We start from the raw sequence: 22,949 nt of genomic DNA on the forward strand, positions 1-22,949 counted from the left end.
ACGTTTGTCCTTCCTGCATGCCTCCTGAGGCCCCACTGCGTGCAGGACACTGGACTTTGCTGGGGACGGGGCCCTGCATGTCGGGAGCCTGCAAACAGTCTGGTGGGAAGCAGAGGAGGAAACTGGGCCCTGCTGTGGAGGGGAGAGGAACACCAAGGAGGGAGGCCTCCCCAGGCGTGGGAGGAATCCAGGAAGAAGTGATATTTACATATGTTTCCCATCAAGCCCCTAGATCTAACCACGGGGACAGGAGATTCAGGGGCCAGCTCTGAAGTCAGCAGACCGTGGGAGCTGTAGGCTCAGCAACCCAGCGTCTTCCTAGCTGAATGGTGTGGGAAAACAGAAAGAATGAGGTGAACCTATGCATGAAAAGACAGTTGATAGACACAAGAGCCCATTGTAACATGTGGACCTTATTAGGATCCTGATTTTTTTTTTTAAATGATGATTGGTTAGTCTGCTCAGGCTACCATAACAAAATACCACAGACTGAGAAGCTTAAAAACAACAGAAATGTATTTCTCACAGTTCTGGAGGCTTGAAGTCCCAGATCAAGGTCTGGCAGTGTTCTGTTTCTTATGAGGATTGTTTTCCTAGCTTGAAGACTACCGCTGAGTCTCAGGTGGCCTTCCCTCGGAGTGTGCAGGGGTGTGTGTGGGAGTGGGGGAGTGGGGGTGGGGAGAGAGAGGGCGCCTCCCCTTTTTAAAAGGCCACCAGTCCCATCAGATTCCACCCTCACTCTTACGACCTCCTTTAAACTTGTATGTGTGCTAAGGCTCTTCAGTCATGTCTGACTCTGCGACCCTGTGGACTATAGCCTGCCAGGCTCCTCTGTCCGTGGGATTCTCCAGGCAAGAATACTGGAGTGGGTTGCCATGCCCTCCTCTAGGGTAGCTTCCCAACCCAGGTATCAAACCTGAGTGTCCTGTGTCTCTTGCATTGGCAGGCATGTTCTTTACTGCTGAGCCACTGGGAAAGCCCCGTTTAACCTTAATTACCTGGTAAAGGCCCTATTTCCAATTTCGGCCACCCGAGAAGTTAGGGCTTCCATATGTGAATTTAGGGGGAACACCAGTCAGTTCACAGCAGGTGACCTTTGTGAGGCACCGGCACTTTGCCTACGAGGCATTTGATTATATTGAGGAATTACTGCCAACTGTCTCCTGGGACGGGCTCCCCAGGTGGCGCTAGAGGTAAAAAACTCACCTGCCAATACAGGACACAGGCTCAATCCCTGGGTCGGGAAGATCACCTGGAGGAGGGCATGGCAACCCACTCCAATACTCTTGCTTGGAGAATCCCATGGACAGAGGAGCCTGGCGGGCTACAGTCCACGGGGTCACAAAGGGTCAGACACGATGGAAGCGACTTAGCACGCACACATCTCTTGGGATATGATAATGGTATTAGTGTTTCCTATATATACATTGTCACCCTGCTTATTTAACTTATACGCAGAGTACATCACGAGGAACGCTGGGCTGGAAGAAGCACAAGCTGGAATCAAGATTGCCGGGAGAAATATCAATAACCTCAGATAGGCAGATGACACTACCCTTATGGCAGAAAGTGTGGAGGAACTCAAAAGCCTCTTGATGAAAGTGAAAGAGGAGAGTGAAAAGGTTGGCTTGAAGCTCCACATTCAGAAAATGAAGATCATGGCATCTGGTCCCATCACTTCATGGGAAATAGATGGGGAAACAATGGAAATAGTGTCAGACTTTATTTTTTTGGGCTCCAAAATCACTGTGTGATGCCATGAAATTAAAAGACGCTTACTCCTTGGAAGGAAAGTTATGACCAACCCAGATAGCATATTAAAAAGCAGAGACATTACTTTGCTAACAAAGGTCCGTCTAGTCAAGGCTATGGTTTTTCCCGTGCTCATGTATGGATGTGAGAGTTGGACTGTGAAGAAAGCTGATCGCCGAAGAATTGATGCTTTTGAACTGTGGTGCTGGAGAAGACTCTTGAGAGTCCGTTGGACTGCAAGGAGATCCAACCAGTCCATTCTAAAGGAGATCAATCCTGGGTGTTCATTGGAAGGACTGATGTTAAAGCTGAAACTCCAATACTTTGGCCACCTCATGCAACGAGTTGACTCACTGGAAAAGACTCTGATGCTGGGAGGGATTGGGGGCAGGAGGAGACGGGAACGACAGAGAATGAGATGGCTGGATGGCATCACCGACTCGATGGACATGAGTTTGGGTGAACTCCGGGAGTTGGTGATGGACAGGGAGGCCTGGCGTGCTGTAATTCATGGGGTCGCAAAGAGTCGGACATGACTGAGCGACTGAACTGAACTGAACTGATATATACATATGCATGAAGTAAAGTGAAGTGAAGTTGCTCAGTCATGTCCAACTCCTTGCGACCCCATGGACTGTAGCCCACAAGGCTTCTCCATCCATGGGATTCTCCAGGCAAGAACACTAGAGTGGGTTACCATTTCCCTCTCCAGGGATACGTGTGCATAACATGCATAGAATATATGTAAGTGTGTGCACATGTATAGCATAATATTCCCAATGTATATATTGTGTGTGAGTATATATATTTCTTTACTTTTTATCATAGAAGCACACTGAAACATTTGTGGGTGAAATCACCTGATTGACTTCAACCTGGTCTGGGAAGGGGCAGGGTGAATGTGGCTGTAGCTGGAACAAGGCTGACCATGAATTGATGGTTGCTGGGTCCGAGTTATGAGTTCATGGGGGTGCGTTATATTATTCTGTCTCCTTTTGCATATGTTCCAAATTCTCCGTAACAGAAAGTTAGGAGAGTTAGTGAGGTTTAGACATTAGGGGGCAGAGAAGGCAATGGCAACCCACTCCAGTACGCTTGCCTGGAAAATCCCGTGGATGGAGGAACCTGGTAGGCTACAGTCCAGGGGGTCACGAAGAGTCGGACATGATGCAAAGCAACTTCCCTTTCACTTTTCACTTTCATGCATTGGAGAAGGAAATGGCAACCCACTCCAGTGTTCTTGCCTGGAGAATTCCAGGGATGGGGGAGCCTGGTGGGCTGCCGTCTATGGGGTTGCACAGAGTCGGACACGACTGAAGCGACTTAGCAGCAGCAGCAGACATGAGGAGAGAAGGCACTGCTAGAAGAAACTGCTCAGGCGAAACTCTGAGGGAGGGAAGCTCTTGGGCGTGGGAGGCCCCAGCGTTTCATAGGCACTGGAGTGTGAAACTGCCAGGCGCTTTGGGTACCAGAATGACTGAGGCTCAGTCCCTACCCTCCAGGACAAACACCAGTCTCAGTGGAGGGCCCTGGCTCAGGGCAAGTGAGACCAGAACCCAGTGGGAGAGCACTGAAGGGCCTGTGAGACTTGAATAAGGGGAAGAGAAGCCGAGATCATTGTTCTGGAAGGGCTGGGAGACCAAGTCATAAAGGAGGGAGGCTGAGACAACCGAGTGGGCTGGGAGCAGGGAAGCCCAAGGATGGAGCAGCAAGAACTGGACATCCAGGCTCCCAACCAAATCTGCTGGAATAGTAGAACACTGACCTCCGCTTTAGAAATCTGACTTCTTTTTGTGTGTTTCTTACTGGATGACTTTGGGCAAGTTACTTAACCTCTCTGATCCTCAGTTTTTTCTTCTGTAAAATAGAGGTCGTAATAGGGCCCACCTCATAAGATTGTTGTGGTGTCAAATGAGAAAATACTTGTACAGAACTAAGAAAGAGTGTGTGTTCATTATTATTAACATCAGAGTTTCGGGGAGGAAGTTGCCTTCCCCTGGGGCAAGAAGGTGGAGACAGCAGTTATTAAAATGAGAGAAGCCCAGGGAGGGAGGAGGCAGGAACAGCACATTACTTCTCTCTGCCAGCCCCTAATAGGCTTGTGATTTATTTTTATTTAAAGAAGCTGTTTTCTTACAGCAGTGAACAGGGTCAGAGGCAGAGAAGAAGTTGTGGAGAAAGGACCAAATAAAATCCCCCGGGAACCTTGTGAGAGAGAAAGTGTGGTTGGCCAGAGTGGTGAGCGTCTCAGGCCTAGAGCCCAGTTCTGGAAGCCACCTCTAGCCCCTCACTGCCCCCTTGGAGTGGCTTCTGGAACCAGGGGTCTACAGGAGTCAAAGGTCAGCGCTCAAGTGGGGAGGGATGGGGCCCAAGCAGGCTCCTCCCTCTGTGGGAGCCCTGGCCTTTCCCCTTCAGGGCTGTGGCTGTGGGACCACTTCCTCTTTCTTCTCTCTGAAGCAGGGAGCAGGTCTGCTGAGCCTTTGGGAGAGACAGGACTCCAAGGATGCTGGAGCCCACCTGTGGCCCCAGGTGCGGGTGACTGAGTGTGCTGGCTGGAGACCTCCCACCCTGCTTCAGGGGAGCTGAGGGCTGCCCTGGAGGCCTGCAGGATGGAGGGGGCGAGTGAGGAGACTCTGGCATCTGTGTCCAGTCTGGTGACTGTGTTTGAGAATAGCAGGTATGGGGTAGTGGAGGTGGGGAGGGTCATCAGGGCTGTCTGGTGTCTCCCTTGAGCTCCGCTGCCTGCCCTTGGGCAGCCCAGGCCCTCCCAGTCTCCTGGCTGAGGAGCAGGCCTGAGGCCGCCTTGAACCCTGACAGTGAGCAGTGTCCTTGTCCTGGACCCCACCTCCTGTCCGGACAGTGCCCACATCCGTCGATCACGGGCTCCTCAGGGCCTGGAAGATTGTCTGGGGCACCAGGTCTGGGCAGGGATGAGAGTGTGTGTGTCGGTATGTGGGGGAGAGTCCAGACGTGTGTCATCAGGTGTGTGAGTGTAGGTGGACCAGATGCCCTGTTTGGGCTGCAGAACTCCACCCACTATCCCTCCAGCAGAAATAGTAGCTAATACTTATCAAGAGCTTACTCCCTATGATAACCATACAATCTATCATTCAAACCAGGACACTGAAACTGAAAGGGGATGCCGTTACGTCTCTTTGGTAGGAGGGAGGGGACCACAGGAGAGGCTGAGGCTATCTCAGGCAAGCAGACCGTGTGGTCAGCCTATCTATGGGGCAGTGTTCTGAGTGTGTTTGCTACTTATTTCATTTAATCATCTATCATCCTACTGGGGGTAGGTTCAATCTCTGTTCCTGTATTATAGGTGAGGAAGGGGAGGCACAGAGAGGTGGGGGCTGCGGTTTAAGTGTTTTAAGTTCATGGGCAAGGAGCAAAGCGAGGGCTTCCTTCTGAAAGGAACAGGCTGGAGGTCATTGCGTGTGTCTGTGTGTGACATTAATCCACTCTGCAAGCATTTCTTAAGCCCAGGATTGTGTTAGAGGTTGTGACTGTTGTAGGTAGGGTTCTCTGGAAATAGACTCTGGGATAGAGATTTGCTTCAGGAGGTTTACTGGGGAGGGTTTGGGTTTGAGGGAGACAGCACTGGGCACAGGTAAAAGTTGAACTGCCATGCATTCACCAGAGGGCGTAGCCCGTTCCAGAGAGTTCTGGAGTTAGAGGCCCCTCTGGCTGTTCCAGTTGAGGCAAAGGGCTAGGTCTTTGTACCCTGACGGGGACTAGTCATTGGAATGTGGACTTGACCTTAGATGAGGCCTCTCTCTTGCAGAGAGGGCAGTTCCCAGGGAGGGACCCAGTCAGTAACCTCTCAGCCACCATGCTCCCAGCAGCTAGGGGAAGAGTGCCTCCGTCCTGAGGGGTGTGGGTGGCACAGCACAGCATCACACGGGACCTGTATCAGACGTAGGAGCCTAAAGAATGATCACTGCCCAGAAGACTTCTGTCTTTGGTGCTAAGCTCATGAAATGACCATGATGCCAGGTCATGACCAACAGATATCCTGAGAGGGGCCTAGACACTCTGCTGAGGGCACTCAGAGCAGACAAAGCCTCCTGTGTGGGCTTCATGGTAGAGGCAGCATCATGGGGACCTAGAAGGGCCCTTCAGCTTCCTCAGCAGGTGACCTGGCCCCGCCTCTCCCAGAGGCCTCGCAGCATGTTCTGTTCAGCACCACGGACAGCTCTGGGTGCCACCTTCCAGGACCACCATCCCCTGGGGTATGCAGAGATAGCACCAACCCCACTCACCACACCAGGAATGCCCGGTGGAGACCCTCAGCACATGTGCTATGCCTTGGAAATATCCCTTGCAGGAGGAGGCAGCCCTTGACCACAGTGGGATCAGAGGAGGTCTTGTCAGCAGGGTGAGAGTCACCCCTCACTCTCCTGAGAGGGGCCAAGGCTAGCTGCCTTGGCCTGGGCTTTCTTGTGAGGTCTTTCAGTGCCTTAACTGATCTGAAACTGAGAGAGTGAAGAGGAAACAGAAACTGGTCTGGGCACTGGGGGAGAAATGCAGAAGCTGAAACCAAACATAGAACAGAAAGCCTGAGATTCAGCTAACTCCATGAACTGCAGACCCAGGGGCTTATGAACCGGGTGTTGGGGTGCAAGAACCAGTGAGGAACCACGGGGGACTGGGTCATAATCTTCTCTCTGCCACCAGCCAGTGTGTGATGTGGGGCAAGTCACATTGACTCTCTGCACCTATTTCTCCCTGACTCACATGGGGAGGGGCAGTTTAGGGCTCAGACTCAGGAGCCAGCCAGCCTGATCTGAATCCCACCTCTGCCCCCGTCCTGCTGCAAGATCCTCTCTTTCTCTAGTTGCAGAATGGAGGTAATGAAAAACTTTGTCACAGAGTTTTGGAGATTATTTTACCTGTCTGGTCCTCCATTTCCTAGTCTGCCTTTCTTATAAGGGTGCCCACCCTGTACCGTCACCACAAGCCTTTCCACACTGAAGGGAATGGGGCACATTGTACGTCGTTGGATATATTCCTTGCTGCTGACCTCTGTTATCTGAAGAATTTAACTGGTCTGCAGATTCAGTACGTAGGATAAGAAAGCTACACTATGAAAGCTTATCCCTGGAGGGAGAAGGAAACTGACCCTAGGCTGGGTTTTTATCACCGACTCGATGGACACAAGTTTGAACAAGCTCCGAAAGTTTGTGATGGACGGGGAAGCCAGGCATGCTGCAGTCCATGGAGTTGCAAAGAGTCGGACATGACTGAGCGACTGAACAGAACTAAACTGAGAGGTGTGGAGGGCAGAGTTCCCACTGAAAGTTCAGTTCAATCGCTCAGTCATGTCCAACTCTTTGCGACCCCATGGACTGCAGCACACCAGGCCTCCCTGTCCATCACCAACTCCCAGAGTTTACTCAAATTCATGTTCATTGAGTCGGTGATGCCATCCAACCATCTCTTCCTCTGTTGTCCCCTTCTCCTGCCTTCAATCTTTCTCAGCATCAGGCTCTTTTCAAATGAGTCAGCTCTTTGCATCAAGTGGCCAAAGTATTGGAGTTTCAGCTTCAACATCAGTGCTTCCGATGAACATTCAGGACTGATTTCCTTTAGGATGGACAGGTTGGATTTCCTTGCAGTCCAAGGGACTCTCAAGAGTCTTCTCCAACACCACAGTTCAAAAGCATCAATTCTTTTTTTTTCCCATCCCTCCCCAAAAGCATCAATTCTTCAGCAATCAGCTTTCTTTATAGTCCAGCTCTCATATCCATATATGACTACTGGAAAAACCATAGCCTTGACTAGATGGGCCTTTGTTGGCAAAGTAATGTCTCTGCTTCTTAATATGCTGTCTAGGTTGGTCATAACTTTTCTTCTAAGGAGTAAGCATCTTTTAATTTCATGGCTGCAATCACCATCTGCAGTGACTTTAGAGCCCCCCAAAATAAAGTCTGCCACTGTTTCTACTGCTTCTCAATCTATTTCCCATGAAGTGATGGGACCAGATGCCATGATCTTAGTTTTCTGAATGTTGAGTTTAAGCCAACTTTTTCACTCCTCTTTCATTTTCATCAAGGGGCTCTTTAGTTCTTCTTCCCTTTCTGTCATAAGGGTGGTATCATCTGCATACCTGAGGTTATTGATATTTCTCCTGGCAATCTTGATTTCAGCCTGTGCTTCCTCCAGCCCAGCGTTTCTCATGATGTACTCTGCATGTAAGTTAAATAGGCAGGGTGACAATATACAGCCTGGACATACTCCTTTTCCTCTTTGGAACCAGTCTGTTGTTCCATGTCCAGATCTAACTGTTGCTTCCTGACCTGCATACAGATTTCTCAAGAGGCAGGTCAGATGGTCTGGTATTCCCATCTCTTTCAGACTTTTCCACAGTTTATTGTGATCCACACAGTCAAAGGCTTTGGCATAGTCAATGAAGCAGAAATAGATGTTTTTCTGGAACTCTCTTGCTTTTTCTACGATCCAGCGGATGTTGGCAATTTGATCTCTGGTTCCTCTGCCTTTTCTAAAACCTGCTTGACCATCTGGAAGTTCATGGTTCACGTATTGTTGAAACCTGGCTTGGAGAATTTTGAGCATGACTTTGCTAGCGTGTGAGATGAGTGAAATTGTACGGTAGTTTGAGCATTCTTTGGCATTGCCTTTCTCTGGGATTGGAATGAAGACTGACCTTTTCCAGTCCTGTGGCCACTGCTGAGTTTTCCAAATTGGCTGGCATATTGAGTGCAGCAATTTCACGGCATCGTCTTTTAGGATCCCACTGAAAAGTCCCAGCTTTATCAGTTCTACCCTCCCTTTAGAGTGTTCCATGGCTCCTACCTTCCCTCAGTATATCAGTTACTAGGGTTTTAGGGGATTCTGCTATAGAGAGACTGAAACTGGGGTGAGGTCCACAGGCGAGGGTGATCTGGGAGGGCATATAAAATCTTCTATGTGCAACTAAGAGAAGTAAGTCAGACAGAGAAGGAGATAGATTGTATGACACCCCTTATATGCAAAATCTAAAAAGAAATGGTACAAATGAACTTAGCTACAAAACAGAAACAGATTCACAGAGAATGAATTTATCCTTGCCAGGGGGATGGGCAGGGTGAAGAGAGGGGCAGGGTGAAGAGAGAGTTAGGGAGTTTGGGATTGAAATGTACGCACTGCTATATTTAAAATAGATAACCAACAAAGACCTACTGTATAGCACAGGGAACTCTGCTCAATGTTATGTGGCAGCCTGGATGGGAGGGGAGTTTGGGGGAGAATGGATCCATGTATATGTATGGCTGAGTCCCTTTGCTGTCTACCTGAAATTATCACAGCATTGTTAATCGGCTATACACCAATACAAAATAAAAAGTTAAAAAAGAATCCTCTATGTGCAGAAGGAAGGGTTCCTCACTGCATTTTAAACAGGGAAGTGTGTGGTTCCCCGGAAAACAAGACACAGTCTATGCTGACTCATTTTGAAGACTGGAGTTACCCCAAAAAAGGTTTCTGGGAGAGAAGTAGACGTCTCTGTCAATCCTTTCTGCGTGCCAGACATTCAGAGGGCATGAACAACTCTGATTTGCATTTTGTTGCTTTTCAGTCGCTAAGTCGTTTCTGATTCTTTGTGACCCCATAGAGTGCAGTGCGCCAAGCTTCCCTGTCCTTTACTATCTCCCAGAGTTTGCTCAAACTCCTGTCCATTGAGTCGGTGATGCCATCCAACCATCTCATCGTCTGTCGCCCCCTTCTCCTTCTGCCCTCAATCTTCCCCAGCACCAGGGTCTTTTCCAATGAGTCTGCTCTTCGCATTTGCCTTCAGTCAGTTCAGTTCAGTTCAGTCGCTCAGTCGTGTCCGACTCTCCGCGACCCCATGAATCACAGCACGCCAGGCCTCCCTGTCCATCACCAACTCCCGGAGTTCACTCAAACTCATGTCCACAGAGTTGGTGATGCCATCCAGCCATCTCATTCTCCGTCGTCCCCTTCTCCTCCCGCCCCCAACCCTTCCCAGCATCAGAGTCTTTTCCAGTGAGTCAACTCGTCGCATGAGGTGGCCAAAGTATTGCAGTTTCAGCTTTAGCATCAGTCCCTCCAATCGCATTTGCCTTAATTGCCCCCAAATCCCCATCAGAGAGGTGAAGTTCTTCTCCCTACTCTTGACTGTTCTCTTCTCCTCAGGATGACAGGAGCAGTGCCCAGAGTCCACGGCCTGGAGGCCGAGCATCAGCAGCCTGGGTGTAGGTCTCCTACGTCCTCAGGGCCCTGGGAGAAGCCCACCATGGAGGAGGCCCTGGAGTCCGGGTCCAGGACTGTCAGCAGGAGGTACCTGAGCTCCCTGAAGAACAAGCTGTCCAGCGGAGCCTGGAGGAAGTCTTACCAGCCCAGGACCTGCCCCGGCTCAGGGACACAGGTGCTGGAGGGCTGGGGAAGAAGTGGGGTACTGGGGGGCCATCCACTGATCTCCTCCCCACACATTCTCTCCCAGCCAGAGTCAACTCTTCCCCTGGGTGGGTGGGGGTCTTCTGTGACCAGAGATCAGCTGAAAGCTAGATTCACATCCCCCCACCCTTGATGGCCTTTGATTAAGTGCCTACTGTGCAACCTGCTGCTGACATTATTTCTCATACTCCTCGCTGAAGGAGACTCTTTAAATTTTTAATTATTTATATATTTATTTTTATTATGCATTTATTTACTTTTGACCGTTCTGGGCTTTTGTTGCTGTGCACAGGCTTTCTCTAGCTACAGAGAAATTAGCACTGTCACAGTGCACAGGCTTCTCGCTGCAGTGGCTTCTCTCATTGTGGAGAACAGGCTCCAGGCACGCAGGCTTCAGTAGTTGTGGCACACAGGCTTAGTTGCTCCAAGCATGTGGAATCTTCCCGGATCGGGGACTGAACCTATGTCCCCTGCATTGGCAGGTGGATTCTTAACTGCCTGGGAAGTCCTATAGGAATCTTTAAGGCATGGAGATTGAAATTCAGACAGCTTAAGGAATTTGTCTGAGACCACTCAACTTGGGACCTGGTACCTCTGCCAGGTGTGGCCTCAGGTTACCTGCTGAAGTAGACAACACTGCTGACTAGAAATAGAGGTCAGCGCTGATCCCTGCCCTGAGGCTGGTTCCGGGGAGGTCACCTCCCTTTTCTGGGATTCAGTTTTCTTGTCTATGGGGTTGATGGTTCGGCTGCAGGATGCTCTGCACCCTGGAGCCAGACCACCAGGGTTCACGTCCCAGCTCTTCGGCTCACTGTGTGACCTTGGGCAAGTCTCTGTGACCCTACTGTACTTGTTTCCTCATTTAGAGAATGGAGATGTGATCATAGTGGTCCACTCTATGTCTACTGGTTATCGTTTGCTGTGTAACAAACTACCCCAAAATGTAGTGGCCAAGCAGCTCACTGTTTCTGACAGTTTTGTGGGTTGATGGGAATGTTATTGGATAGTTTTTCTCAAGTTGGTCTCACTTGGGATTGGTTTCACTTAGCTTGTGCTGCCGTAACAAAATAGAACAGCCTAGGTGACTTGAAGGTGATCGCCGAAGAATTGATGCTTTTGAACTGTGGTGTTGGAGAAGACTCTTGAGAGTCCCTTGTACTGCAAGGAGATCCAACCAGTCCATTCTAAAAGAGATCAATCCTGGATGTTCATTGGAGGGACTGATGCTAAAGCTGAAACTGCAATACTTTGGCCACCTCATGCGACGAGTTGACTCACTGGAAAAGACTCTGATGCTGGGAAAGGTTGGGGGTGGGAGGAGAAGGGGACGACGGAGAATGAGATGGCTGGATGGCATCACTGACTCTGTGGACATGAGTTTGAGTGTACTCCAGGAGTTGGTGATGGACAGGGAGGCCTGGCGTGCTGTGATTCATGGGGTCGCGGAAAGTCGGACACGACTGAGCGACTGAACTGAACTGAACTGAACTGAGGTGACCTAAGGGCTTCCCTGGTAGCTCAGTTGGTAAAGAATCCACCTGCAGTGCAAGAGATCCTGGTTTGATTCCTGGGTTGGGAAGATCCCCTGAAGAAAGGATAGGCTACCCACTCCAGTATTCTTGGGCTTCGTTGGTGGCTCAAATGGTAAAGAATGCACTTGTAGTGTGGGAGACCTGGGTTCAATCCCTGGGTTGGGAAGATCCCCAGAGTAGGGCATGGCAACCCACTCCAATATTCTTGCCTGGAGAATTCCCATGGACAGAGAAGCCTGGCGGGCTATAGTGGTCACAGAGTCAGACATGACTTAGCAACTAAGCACAGCACAGCACAGTATAGGTGACTTAAAGAGCTTCCCAGGTGGTGCTGGTGGTAAAAAACCCACCTGCCAATGCGGGAGATGTAAGAGATGTGAGTTTGATCCCTAAGGTCAGGAAGATCCCCTGGAGAAGGAAACGGCAACCCTTCTCCAATATTCTTGCCTGGAGAATCCCATGGACAGAGGAGCCTGGTGGACTACAGTCCGTGGGGTCACAAAGAGTCGTGAAGCAACTTAGCACACACAGGTGACTTAAACAACAGAAATACATTTTCCCACAGCTCTGAAGACTGGACATCCAAGGTCAAGGTGCTGGCAGGGTTGGTTTCTGGCAAGGCTCCCTTCCTGGCTTGTAGATGGCCATCTTCTCACTGTGTCCTCACACAACCTTTTCTCCTACACATGCTCTTCTGGTGTCCCTCCCTCTTCTTATAAGGGCACCAGTCCTTATGGGTTAGGGCCCCACCCTCTGCATCAGTTAACTTAATTACTAAATATAGTCACATGGGAGATTAGGGCTTCAACATATTAACTTGGGGACACAATTTAGTCCATAACAAGAGCTCATGATAGCTCATCTTTCAAGCCTAGTGTCTGGGCAGGGACAGCGGGAAAGCTTACTTATCTGGGATTCTGGCACGACTGGGCCCCTGGCTTCCTATCTGTGAGGTCCCAGGGGCTCTCCTCTCCCAGTGGCCTCTCCCTCAGGGCAGCTGGACCTCTAGATGTGGTAGTTCATTGTTCCCGAGGGAGCACAGGTCTAAGCTTCAGACCTCCTAAGGCTTAGGCACAGCCTCACTCTGCCCCATTCTCTCAATCCCAGTACCAACCCAGATGCACCTGCAGCATGGCATGAGTCCTGGGAGCTACGCTCACTGGGGCATCTTTGGATCCTGCTTCCATCAGAGGAGACCAAAGCTCTCCTTCTCCTTCTCCCCCCTATTTCCCTGCAGGAGCCTGAGGAGAAGAAGATTGTCCGGGAGCTGCTAGAGACCGAGCAGGCCTATGTGGCACGCCTCCACCTGCTGGACCAGGCCAGTGGCCAGGATGCCCTCCCCCCCGCCCCGCAATTCCTTGGCACCTGGGTGTCCTCAACCTACCCCTGCTCTCCTTTCTGACCCACCTCATAAAAGCTGAGAGTTAGGACCTCAGGTCTGATTCTAGGAAGCGTTAGTCCTTTAACTGATGACTGGAGTTCGGGCAAAAATCGGGATACAGCTCATTAGCACCACTCCTGATTCCACCCTTGGTACCTAGCCTGGTCTCACAGGAGCAGAGACCACACCAGCCGGTCCTTCCAGGCCCCACACAGCATCCTCATCTGTCACCCCAGCTCCCAGTGTCCTCACCATTCTTAGACCTTCACTCTGTCTTTGGGAGCCCTAAGGCAAGAAGATTAAATCACTGAAGTGGGATCTTGAGCCTGGTAAAGTCCAAGGCCTTGACAGATACAAGATGGGCCCATTCCTGACATTCATCAACTGCCAGCCTCTGGCCAAGTCCCTTGGTTTGCCCATCTATAAAGTGGCCAGAATAATCCCTGTCTCTCTTCCCAGAGTTTTTCAAGGATGATGGGAGATTAAGAAGGTGGAAGTGTTCTGGAAGCTGGGTGGGGAGGGACCCCAAAACCCCCGGGACTCTGTTTGTCTCCCCCAGGCTGGTGTCAGGGGTGGGGGGCTCCTTCTCGGCCACAGGCTCAGTGACCCAGTGGCGGCTGCAGGTCTTCTTCCAGGAGCTGCTGAAGGAGGCCCGTGGCAGCAAGGCCTTCCCTGAGGAAGTGGTCAGGCTCATCTTCTCCAACATCTCCTCCATCTACCAGTTCCACTCACAGTTCTTCCTCCCAGAGCTGCAGCGGCGGCTGGACGACTGGTGAGGTCCAGCAGGAGCCCCTGGGGCCCCCCAACTGCAGCCTGGGCCAAGTCGGGGTGCAGCCTCCAGGACACTGGGTTTGGCCTGTTAGGTCTCTGCCCTTGCTATGTGGCCATGACTTTACTCCTCTGGGCTTCCTCTGTCTGCACAGAGAAGGGCTTGAATGAGTCGTGTGTGTGTGTGTGCGCGTGCACGTGTGTGTGTGTGTTCTGGAGAAGGGGATGGATCAGGTCCTCACTAGGCTGAGTGACTTAGGAGGCAGTGGAAACCACCAGCACTAACTGAAGATTTCCTACTTGCCTTGCCTTGGGCTTCACACCTATTAACTTGCTTAGTCTTCAGATCAGCTCACTGTGTGATGATGGCCTTGTGGTTAGGCCAGAAACCCTTTCTGCTTTCAGCGATACCCACGAAAGTATTTAGTGGTGAAATTAGTATCTTGCCAAAGAAATGCCACGATGTCTGGCATGTCCTTTAATATTTCTTGGGAAAAAAGAATCTTTCAGTTCAATTCAGTTCAGTTCAGTCATTCAGTCGTGTCTGACTCTCTGCGACCCCATGGACTGTAGCACGCCAGGCCTCCCTGTGCATCACCAACTCCTGGAGTTTACTCAAACTCATGTCCATTGAGTCGGTGATACCATCCAACCATCTCATCTTCTGTCATCCCCTTCTCCTCCCACCATCAATCTTTCCCAACATCAGAGTCTTTTCAAATGAGTTAATCTTTCGCATCAGGTGGCCAAAGTATGGGAGTTTCAGCTTCAGAATCTTAGCAATTGTTAAATCCTGCGATGTATCTATACTTAGATGCTCAGTCATGTCTGACTCTTTGCAACCCCATGGACTGTAGTCCACCAGACTCTTCTGTCCTTGGAATTCTCCAGGCAAGAATACTGGAGTGGGTAGCCATCCCCTTCAATAGGGGAATTTCCCTACCCAGGGATCGAACCCAGGTCTCTCAAACTGCAGGCAGATTCTTTACTGTCTGAGCCACCAGGGAACCTGATGGATCTATAAGGGTTCATTATTATATTCTTTTTACTTTATGATAGATCAAAATTTTTTCAATAATTTTTTTCCTAGAAAGACAACCCTGTAAGGTTGCCTACCATCATGACCAATTTTTTCAGATGGGAAAACTGAGGTATAGATAATGCTGTGAAAGTGCTGCACTCAATATGCCAGCAAATTTGGAAAACTCAGCAGTGGCCACAGGACTGGAAAAGGTCAGTCTTCCTTCCAATCCCAAAGAAAGGCAATGCCAAAGGATGCTCAAACTACCGCACAATTGCACTCATCTCACACGCTAGTAAAGTCATGCTCAAAATTCTCCAAGCCGGGTTTCAGCAATATGTGAACCATGAACTGCCATATGTTCAAGCAGGTTTTAGAAAAGGCAGAGGAATCAGAGATCAAATTGCCAACATCTGCTGGATCATGGAGAAAGCAAGAAAGTTCCAGAAAAACATCTATTTCTGCTTTATTGACTATGCCAAAGCCTTTGACTGTGTGGATCACAATAAACTGTGGAAAATTCTGAAAGAGATGGGAATCCCAGACCACCTGACCTGCCTCTTGAGAAACCTGTATGCAGGTCAGGAAGCAACAGTTACAACTGGACATGGAAGAACAGAATGGTTCCAAATAGGAAAAGGAGTATGTCAAGGTTGTATATTGTCACCCTTCTTATTTAACTTATATGCAGAGTACATCATGAGGAACACTGGGCTGGAAGAAGCACAAGCTGGAATCAAGATTGCTGGGAGAAATATCAATAACCTCAGATATGCAGATGACACTACCCTTATGGCAGAAAGTGAAGAGGAACTCAAAAGCCTCTTGATGAAAGTGAAAGAGGAGAGTGAAAAGGTTGGCTTGAAGCTCAACATTCAGAAAACTAAGATCATGGCATCTGGTCCCATCACTTCACGGGAAATAGATGGGGAAACAGTGGAAACAGTGGCAGACTTTATTTTTTGGGGCTCCAAACTCACTGCGGATGCTGATTGCAGCCATGAAATTAAAAGACGTTTACTCCTTGGAAGGAAAGTTATGACCAACCAAGACAGCATATTAAAAAGCAGAGACATTACTTTGCCAACAAAGGTCCGTCTAGTCAAGGCTATGGTTTTTCCAGTGGTCATGTATGGATGTGAGAGTTGGACTGTGAAGAAAGCTGATTGCCAAAGAATTGATGCTTTTGAACTGTGGTGCTGGAGAAGACTCTTGAGAGTCCGTTGGACTGCAAGGAGATCCAACCAGTCCATTCTAAAGGAGATCAGTCCTGGGTGTTCATTGGAAGGACTGATGCTAAAGCTGAAACTCCAATACTTTGGCTACCTCATGCGACAAGTTGACTCACTGGAAAAGACTCTGATGCTGGGAGGGATTGGGGGCAGGAGGAGACGGGGACGACAGAGAATGAGATGGCTGGATGGCATCACCGACTCGATGGACATGAGTTTGAGTGAACTCTGGGAGTTGGTGATGGACAGGGAGGCCTGGCGTTCTATGATTCATGGGGTCGCAAAGAGTCGGACACGACTGAGCGACTGAACTGAACTGAACTGAACTGAGTGAGGCTAGGTGATTGGCCCAAGAACACACAGCTGGAGTAAGTGGTCCGGTTGGAAATCACACTCAGGCAGGCCAGCTCCATATCGTTGATGCTCTGCTGTAACAATTCCGGGGCTGAATGACCTTTTCTTACCTCTCTTAGCCTGGATTTCCTCCTCTCTAAGATGGGCCACTGACTGTCTGTCCCTCCTGCCCCACGCAGGGTTGTAAGAATTAAATGAGATGAGGCATGCAGCATGTCTTGGGCAGTGCTGGGCATGTGGCCCTTGTTATTGTTAGGAGAACAAGCATCAGGTGGTTATTGAACACCTGTTGTGGACCTGACCCTGTGCTGGGCCTTTAGGGGGCTTCTGTCCATGGGAGAGGTCAGCATCTGCCCTCTGGGTGCTCACAGTTTAAGGAGGGGTGAACCACACCTGTGCCAGATAACACCCCCACAATACCTGTGCCCAGGAGTGCCGCAGAAAAACTGTGTTGCGGGGAGTTGGTTTGAGGGGAGCCTCGCCTCTCCTGACCCAGTCAAGAGAAGAGGTCCCTAGACCGACAGCAGTATCTGATGCCCCTCCGGCAGGACCACCACCCCCCGCATCGGTGATGTGATCCAGAAGCTGGCGCCCTTCCTGAAGATGTACAGTGAGTATGTCAAGAACTTCGAGCGAGCCATCGAGCTGCTGGCCACCTGGACAGACAAATCCCCACCATTCCAGGAGGTTATCACCCGCATCCAGGTGAGGCTGGGATGGGCGCGGGGCAGAGCCCTGCATGGCCGCCCGCAGCCTGTGGTGGCTCTGGTTCCCCAAGCGATTTGGGGGACCTTGCGAGCTCGGCGGCTTCCACAGCCCTGCCCACTCCCCCGACCCTCAGGGGCAGCCTGACCTGCCCCTTCCCCCTTTGACCCCTCCTCCTCTTCCCCTCCCTCCCTCCCCAAGAGCAGCGAGGCATCAGCTAGCCTGACCCTGCAGCACCACATGCTGGAACCTGTGCAGAGAATCCCACGCTACGAGCTGCTGCTCAAGGAGTACGTCCAGAAGCTGCCAGGCCAGGCCCCGGACCTGGCTGATGCCCAGAGTGAGGACACCCCCAGTGAATCGGGGCGCGGGGGGTTGGGGGGCGGCACTGGGAAGGCTCGAGCCACTCCCCTAATTTATGAAGCACCAGCTAAAGACGGTTTTGATGACTGTCAACCATCAACATTGTTGTGCTTCATAGACATTGTCTATAGCATTAGTCATTTTTTTTTCCTACAGACACTAAGGCCCAGAGAGGTTAAGTGACTTGCTCAAAGTCACACAGCCAAAAAGAAGCAGAGCTAGGATTTGAAACCGTGCCTTCACTCCTAGATACGGCGGGCAGTGAAAGTCACAGAAACCAGCCACCTCGGCCCTGTCTTTCAGGGACCTCTAATCCCTTCACCCTGGGTGGGAAACAGCCCCCGTCATCCAGACACTGGATGCGCCAGGCTAGAGGGAAGGGCTGCCCCTGGGGTGCTCAGGGCAGGCTCTGAGGCCACTGGGTTAAGCCTCAGGGGCCTCCTGCTCAGCCACCAGCCCCATACAGGGGGTGACTCCGACCCTGCCCCGTTTTCAGAAGCCCTTGACATGATCTTCTCGGCTGCTCAGCACTCCAACGCAGCCATCACAGAAATGGTGAGCACCCCAGTCCTCCGAGAAGGAGCTGTGGGCATCCCCAGGGCCCTGTCACCTCCTCCTGCAGCTCTCAGCCCCCGCCAGCCCACCCAGGTCTCTGTGTCTGCCCCTCCTCTGACCCTGCCCACGACACCCAGCCCCCTACTGCGCTCCTCCCCACACCCCATCTCTGCCCATGCGAGGCCAGCTTCCAGGAGCAGGCAGGGTCTTGCCTGGCCTTGGCTGACGGTGGCCCTTCTGCCCCCAGGAGCGGCTGCAGGAACTGTGGGAAGTGTACCAGCGCCTGGGCCTGGACGACGACATAGTGGACCCCTCCAACACCCTGATCCGTGAGGGCCCTGTCCTCAAGATCTCCTTCCGGCGCAGCGGCCCCATGGAGCGCTACCTTTTCTTGGTAAGGGGATGCTTGCAGGGCCAGCTTGCTCCACACTGGGGAGGGGAGTCCATAGGCATGGACCCTCGGCCCCAGGTCCTGCCCACCTGGCATCTACTTGGCCGGCACTGCAGGAGAGCAGGGACAAACCTGCTTCTCTATCCTATGGCTCAGTCGCTCAGCTGTGTCTGACTCTTTGCGACCCCATGGACTGAAGCATTCCAGGTCTCCCCGTCCATCACCAACTTCCGGAGTTCACTCAAACTCATGTCCTTTGGGCCAGTGATGCCATCCAACCATCTCATCCTCTGTCATCCCCTTCTCCTCCTGCCCTCAATCTTTCCCAGCAGCAGGGTCTTTTCAAATGAGTCAGTTCTTCGCATCAGGTGGCCAAAGTATTGGAGTTTCAGCTTCAACATCAGTCCCTCCAATGAACATTCAGGACTGATTTCCTTTAGAATGGACTGGTTGGAGTTCAAGGGACTCTCAAGAGTCTTCTCCAACACCACAGTTCAAAAGCATCAGTTCTTTGGCGCTCAGCTTTCTTTATAGTCCAGCTCTCACATCCATACATGACTACTGGAAAAACGCATAGCCTTGACTTGGGACAAATCACATGCTGCCTCCAAGCCTCAGGGATTTCCAGCTGAGGGGGTTCTCAGACATGTCCCAGGAAGCCACAGAATCAGAATCTGAACCGAGTCTGTTTGGCTCCAAAACCTGTGGTGTCAATCTGTGCTCTAGAGAGGGCAGATTGCTGTTGCTCTTGAGTCGTTAAATTGTGTCTGACTATTTTGTGACCCCATGGATTGTGTAGCCCGCCAGGTTCCTCTGTCCATGGGATTTTTCAGGCAAGAATACTGGAGTGGGTTGCCATGTCCTTCTCCAGGGGATCTTCCTGACCCAGTGACTGAACTCACATCTCCTGTATTGGCAGGCAGATTCTTTACCACTGGGCCACCAGGGAACCTGAGAGGGTGCATAGCAGGAGGGAATTAGATTAGCTGCTGGGAAGAACTGCCCCGGTTTGCAGTGAGGAAGCCAAGGGGTCTCCTGGAGGTCTGGAGGACCCCACCTGGAGGTTTGGGGGAGGGAGCTAAAATCTCTCATAAGCCTCTGCCACCCTTGACCTATGAGAAAGGCCTCATAGGTCTCCAAAGTCTGCTGTGGCCCCTTGAAGTCCACAGGTCGGGCGGCCCCTCGGTGAGCACCCCAAGTGGGGTGGGGCTAGACTGCCCCTTCCTTATCACACTTACGTTGTCCTGTGAGCCGGCCCAGTGCATGGCGAGAGGGGCAGGAGGCCCGGTGGGGCTCAGCCCGCGTCCAGCGAGGCCCACCCGCTCGGTCCTTGCTGCCCCTGTCGCCGTGCACACACGCCCGCTCATGTCTCCTGCAGTTCAACAACATGCTGCTCTACTGTGTGCCCAGGGTCATCCAGGTGGGCGCCCACTTCCAGGTCAGGACCCGCATCGATGTGGCTGGCATGAAGGTAAGAAGGCTTCACCCCCAGGGTCGGACTGAGGGTGGGGAGCAACGGGGGGGCCGACCGGTGACTCAGTCCAGGAACCCAGGTGCGGCAGGTCTGGGGCAGTGTGAAGGGGGAAAAGATGGGGCTTAGATCTCTCCCACCCGGGCTCCCAGCCTTCCTGTCCAGGGTCTTTCCCAGCGCCCAGCTTCACTTTGCTTTCCCTACCATCTACACTAGGGCCTTGAAAACTTTATGACTGCATGAATCCCCTGGGAGTCTTGTTAAAATAATGGGTTCTGATTCAGTAGGTCTGGTGTGGGGTCAGAGATTCTGCATTTCTGACCAGCTCCTGGCGGATGCCAGTACTGCAGCTTTGAGTAGGAAGAGTCTCCACTGTCAGCTCAGTTGATGATTTGGATGTGTCCTCATCCAGAGATGGCCATGAATGAGCAGGGACAGCAGCCCATAATAGTGCCTGTTGACTGAGTGGTCCCCGTGGGTTAGGCCTTGCCTCATCCCATTGTACCCTCATAACAGCCCTCGGATGTAGAGGGGCCGTTATTATCCCCTGCATTTCTTTAGTTTTTTAAAAAAATCTTAAAAATAATAATTTTACTACCTAAAAATGTAAATAATACACATTCAAAAATCAAAATATATGAAAAATACATGCAACGTGTACTGCACATATAAGCACTCCATCCCCTAGTTCCCTTTCCTGGAGGCAGCCTTTGCTCCTTGTGAGGCCTTCCAGAGGTAGTGTATTCATTATGGCATCCTTACTTTTGTTTCACATAAACAGTGTTTTTCACATACACTATTCTGTGCTGGACTTTTTAAACTAGCTACTTATTCTGGAGATGGTTGGAACTCAGTCCGTTTGGAGCTTTCTCATCCTTTTGCACAGACGTATAGTGTCCTAGTGTGTGGATGCACCGTAATTCGTTCAACCAGTCCACTACTGATGGATGTTTAGACTGTTCTCAGCCATCAGTGTCTGCAAATGAGACTGCAGTAAATAAATGTGTCCAGTCGGAGGATATCTGTAGTTAATCTCATTTGCAAAAATAAGGAAATAAAGTGATACATCCAGACAGTGAAATATTATTCAGTGATAAGGAGTGAGCTATAAACCCATGAAAAGACATGGAGGAAACTTAAATTCGTCTAAGTGAAAGAAGACAATCTAAAAAGGCTACATATATACATATGGTGTACATCTACAGTGTGATTCCAATGGTATGACATCCTGGAAAAGGCATTCTGTCTCTGGATGGAGACAGTGAGAAGATCAGTGGTTGTTAGGGGCTAGGGGAAGGGAGGGATGGACACAGAATTTTAAGGGCAGTGAAACTCTTTGTATGGTGCTATAATGGTTGTTGCTGTTGTTTAGTTGCGAAGTCGTGTCTGACTCTGCAACCCCATGGGCTCCTCTGTCTATATAGTGGTAGATATCAGTTATTACACATTTGTCCAAAGCCACAGAACGTACAACACCGAGAGTGAAGCCTGATGTGAACTATGAGCCTTGGGTAATAGTGATAGGTTCATTGATTCTAACGACTGTGCCGTTCTGGTGGGCAAGTATTGCTAATGGAGGAGGTTGTGCACGTATGGGCACAGGGGGTGTATGGGAAATCTCTGTACCTTCCTCTCAATTTTGCTGTGAACCTAAACACTGATTTAAAAAAAAAAAAAAAGGCCCAGAAAGGTTGGGGATTCCCTGATAGCTCAGTTGGTAAAAATCCGCCTGCAATGCAGGAGACCCCGGTTTGACTCCTGGGTCGGGAAGTTCCTCTGGAGAAGGGATAGGCTACCCACTCTAGTATTCTTGGGCTTCCTTGTGGCTCAGCTGGTAAAAAGCTGGCTCAGTGGTAAAGGCTTACCCACTGCAGTATTCTGGCCTGGAGAATCCCATGGACTGTATAGTCCATAGGGTCACAAAGAGTTGGACATGACTGAGCGACTTTCACTTTCAGAAAGATTCAGTAACTTGCTTGGGGGTCACACAGCAAGTCCTCGTTTGCATGATCAAGCCCAGATATAACAGAGTCCAGAGCCTCTGTATCCAACCAGCATCCTACACTGTCTCCTACTAAGGCTTCAACCCAGAGGGACAAAGCATAGAGTGGGCTGCGGGCACAGTGGAGGAAATTGGAAGAAAACCCTCTTGGCCACCCCTCTCTGATGGCTCCTAAGTCCCAGTGGCTGGGGCTGGAAGAACCAGAGGTCAGATCTGGCCCATCTTAGTACTTTGCCATCTCCCCTTTCCCTCTCCTTACCCCACATGACATCTCCCAGGATTTGCCCCAGGAGCAAGGTGAAGGCAGGACAATTCTGCCCCTGGAGACCTCCTGAGCTCTGAGAGCCCCTGCAGGAGGGCCTTGCCCCTGCTCCTGACTTGGATTACCTGGCATTTGGGGCTGCAACAAAGGCCTGGGGGTGGGGTGTAGCCTGAGGGTGATGAGAGCTGATGGCAGGACATGGGCAGCTTCTGCAGGTTCCCAGCCCACCCCCCATGCCTCAGCGCCCTGAGGTCTGGGGAACACAGCCCCCTACTCTGTCTTATCCAGCTTCTCTTACTGAAGTGGCCAGAATGTCCCAGAAGCCAGAGTGGGCATGCACTTGTCCATCTGGGAGCCGCAGTGGGTGAGATTGAGAAAGGCAGGTTATGGAGAGTTATGGACAGAGAAATTGGAGACTGGCAGCCCTGTCTTAGGACTGGCAGAGACCCAGGCGTAGAAAAAGAGAGGCAATGATTGACAGAAAAGCCAAGAAATATAGAGACCAAAACAGAGTCATAAAGAGGAAATCCATAAATACGTTCCCTAGAGTGTCTGACGCTCAGGATGTGTGCACGGGGTTCCTGGCGTCTGCCAGTCTCCGTGAACACAATCACTGCAGGGCGTGTCTGGTGCTCTGGTGGTCACACAGCGCCCTCTCCTGGATGGCACGGGCCTGGCAGGAGCAGAGCTGTCCACCCAGCCGCGTTTGTACAGGAATCATTTTCTGAGTCTGAGGTTTGGAGGC

The 22,949-nt window shown here is 50.9% G+C and overlaps 1 protein-coding gene across 2 annotated transcripts in view; it reads left to right on the plus strand.

Moving 5' to 3' along the window:
- The first annotated feature begins 3,912 nt into the window (after window positions 1–3,912).
- The window catches only part of FGD2 (FYVE, RhoGEF and PH domain containing 2), a 28,678-nt gene continuing 9,641 nt past the window's right edge, over window positions 3,913–22,949 (plus strand). Inside the window, exons 1-10 of one of the 2 annotated variants that reach the window (XM_088831137.1) lie at window positions 3,913–4,091; window positions 4,210–4,429; window positions 9,907–10,138; window positions 12,937–13,017; window positions 13,704–13,852; window positions 17,004–17,160; window positions 17,362–17,500; window positions 18,020–18,078; window positions 18,326–18,472; window positions 19,848–19,940. In XM_088831137.1, coding sequence (XP_088687263.1) covers window positions 4,362–4,429; window positions 9,907–10,138; window positions 12,937–13,017; window positions 13,704–13,852; window positions 17,004–17,160; window positions 17,362–17,500; window positions 18,020–18,078; window positions 18,326–18,472; window positions 19,848–19,940 — 1,125 coding nt within the window. In that variant the 5' untranslated portion in view covers window positions 3,913–4,091; window positions 4,210–4,361. The remainder of the gene's footprint in view (window positions 4,092–4,209; window positions 4,430–9,906; window positions 10,139–12,936; window positions 13,018–13,703; window positions 13,853–17,003; window positions 17,161–17,361; window positions 17,501–18,019; window positions 18,079–18,325; window positions 18,473–19,847; window positions 19,941–22,949) is intronic. The other variant, XM_055406894.2, reaches the window with a different exon arrangement.

This window comes from Moschus berezovskii, chromosome 23 (assembly GCF_049115385.1).
Source record: "Moschus berezovskii isolate FMDL1 chromosome 23, NW_MosBer_1.0, whole genome shotgun sequence".
In the NCBI taxonomy this organism is placed as follows: Eukaryota; Metazoa; Chordata; class Mammalia; order Artiodactyla; family Moschidae; genus Moschus; species Moschus berezovskii.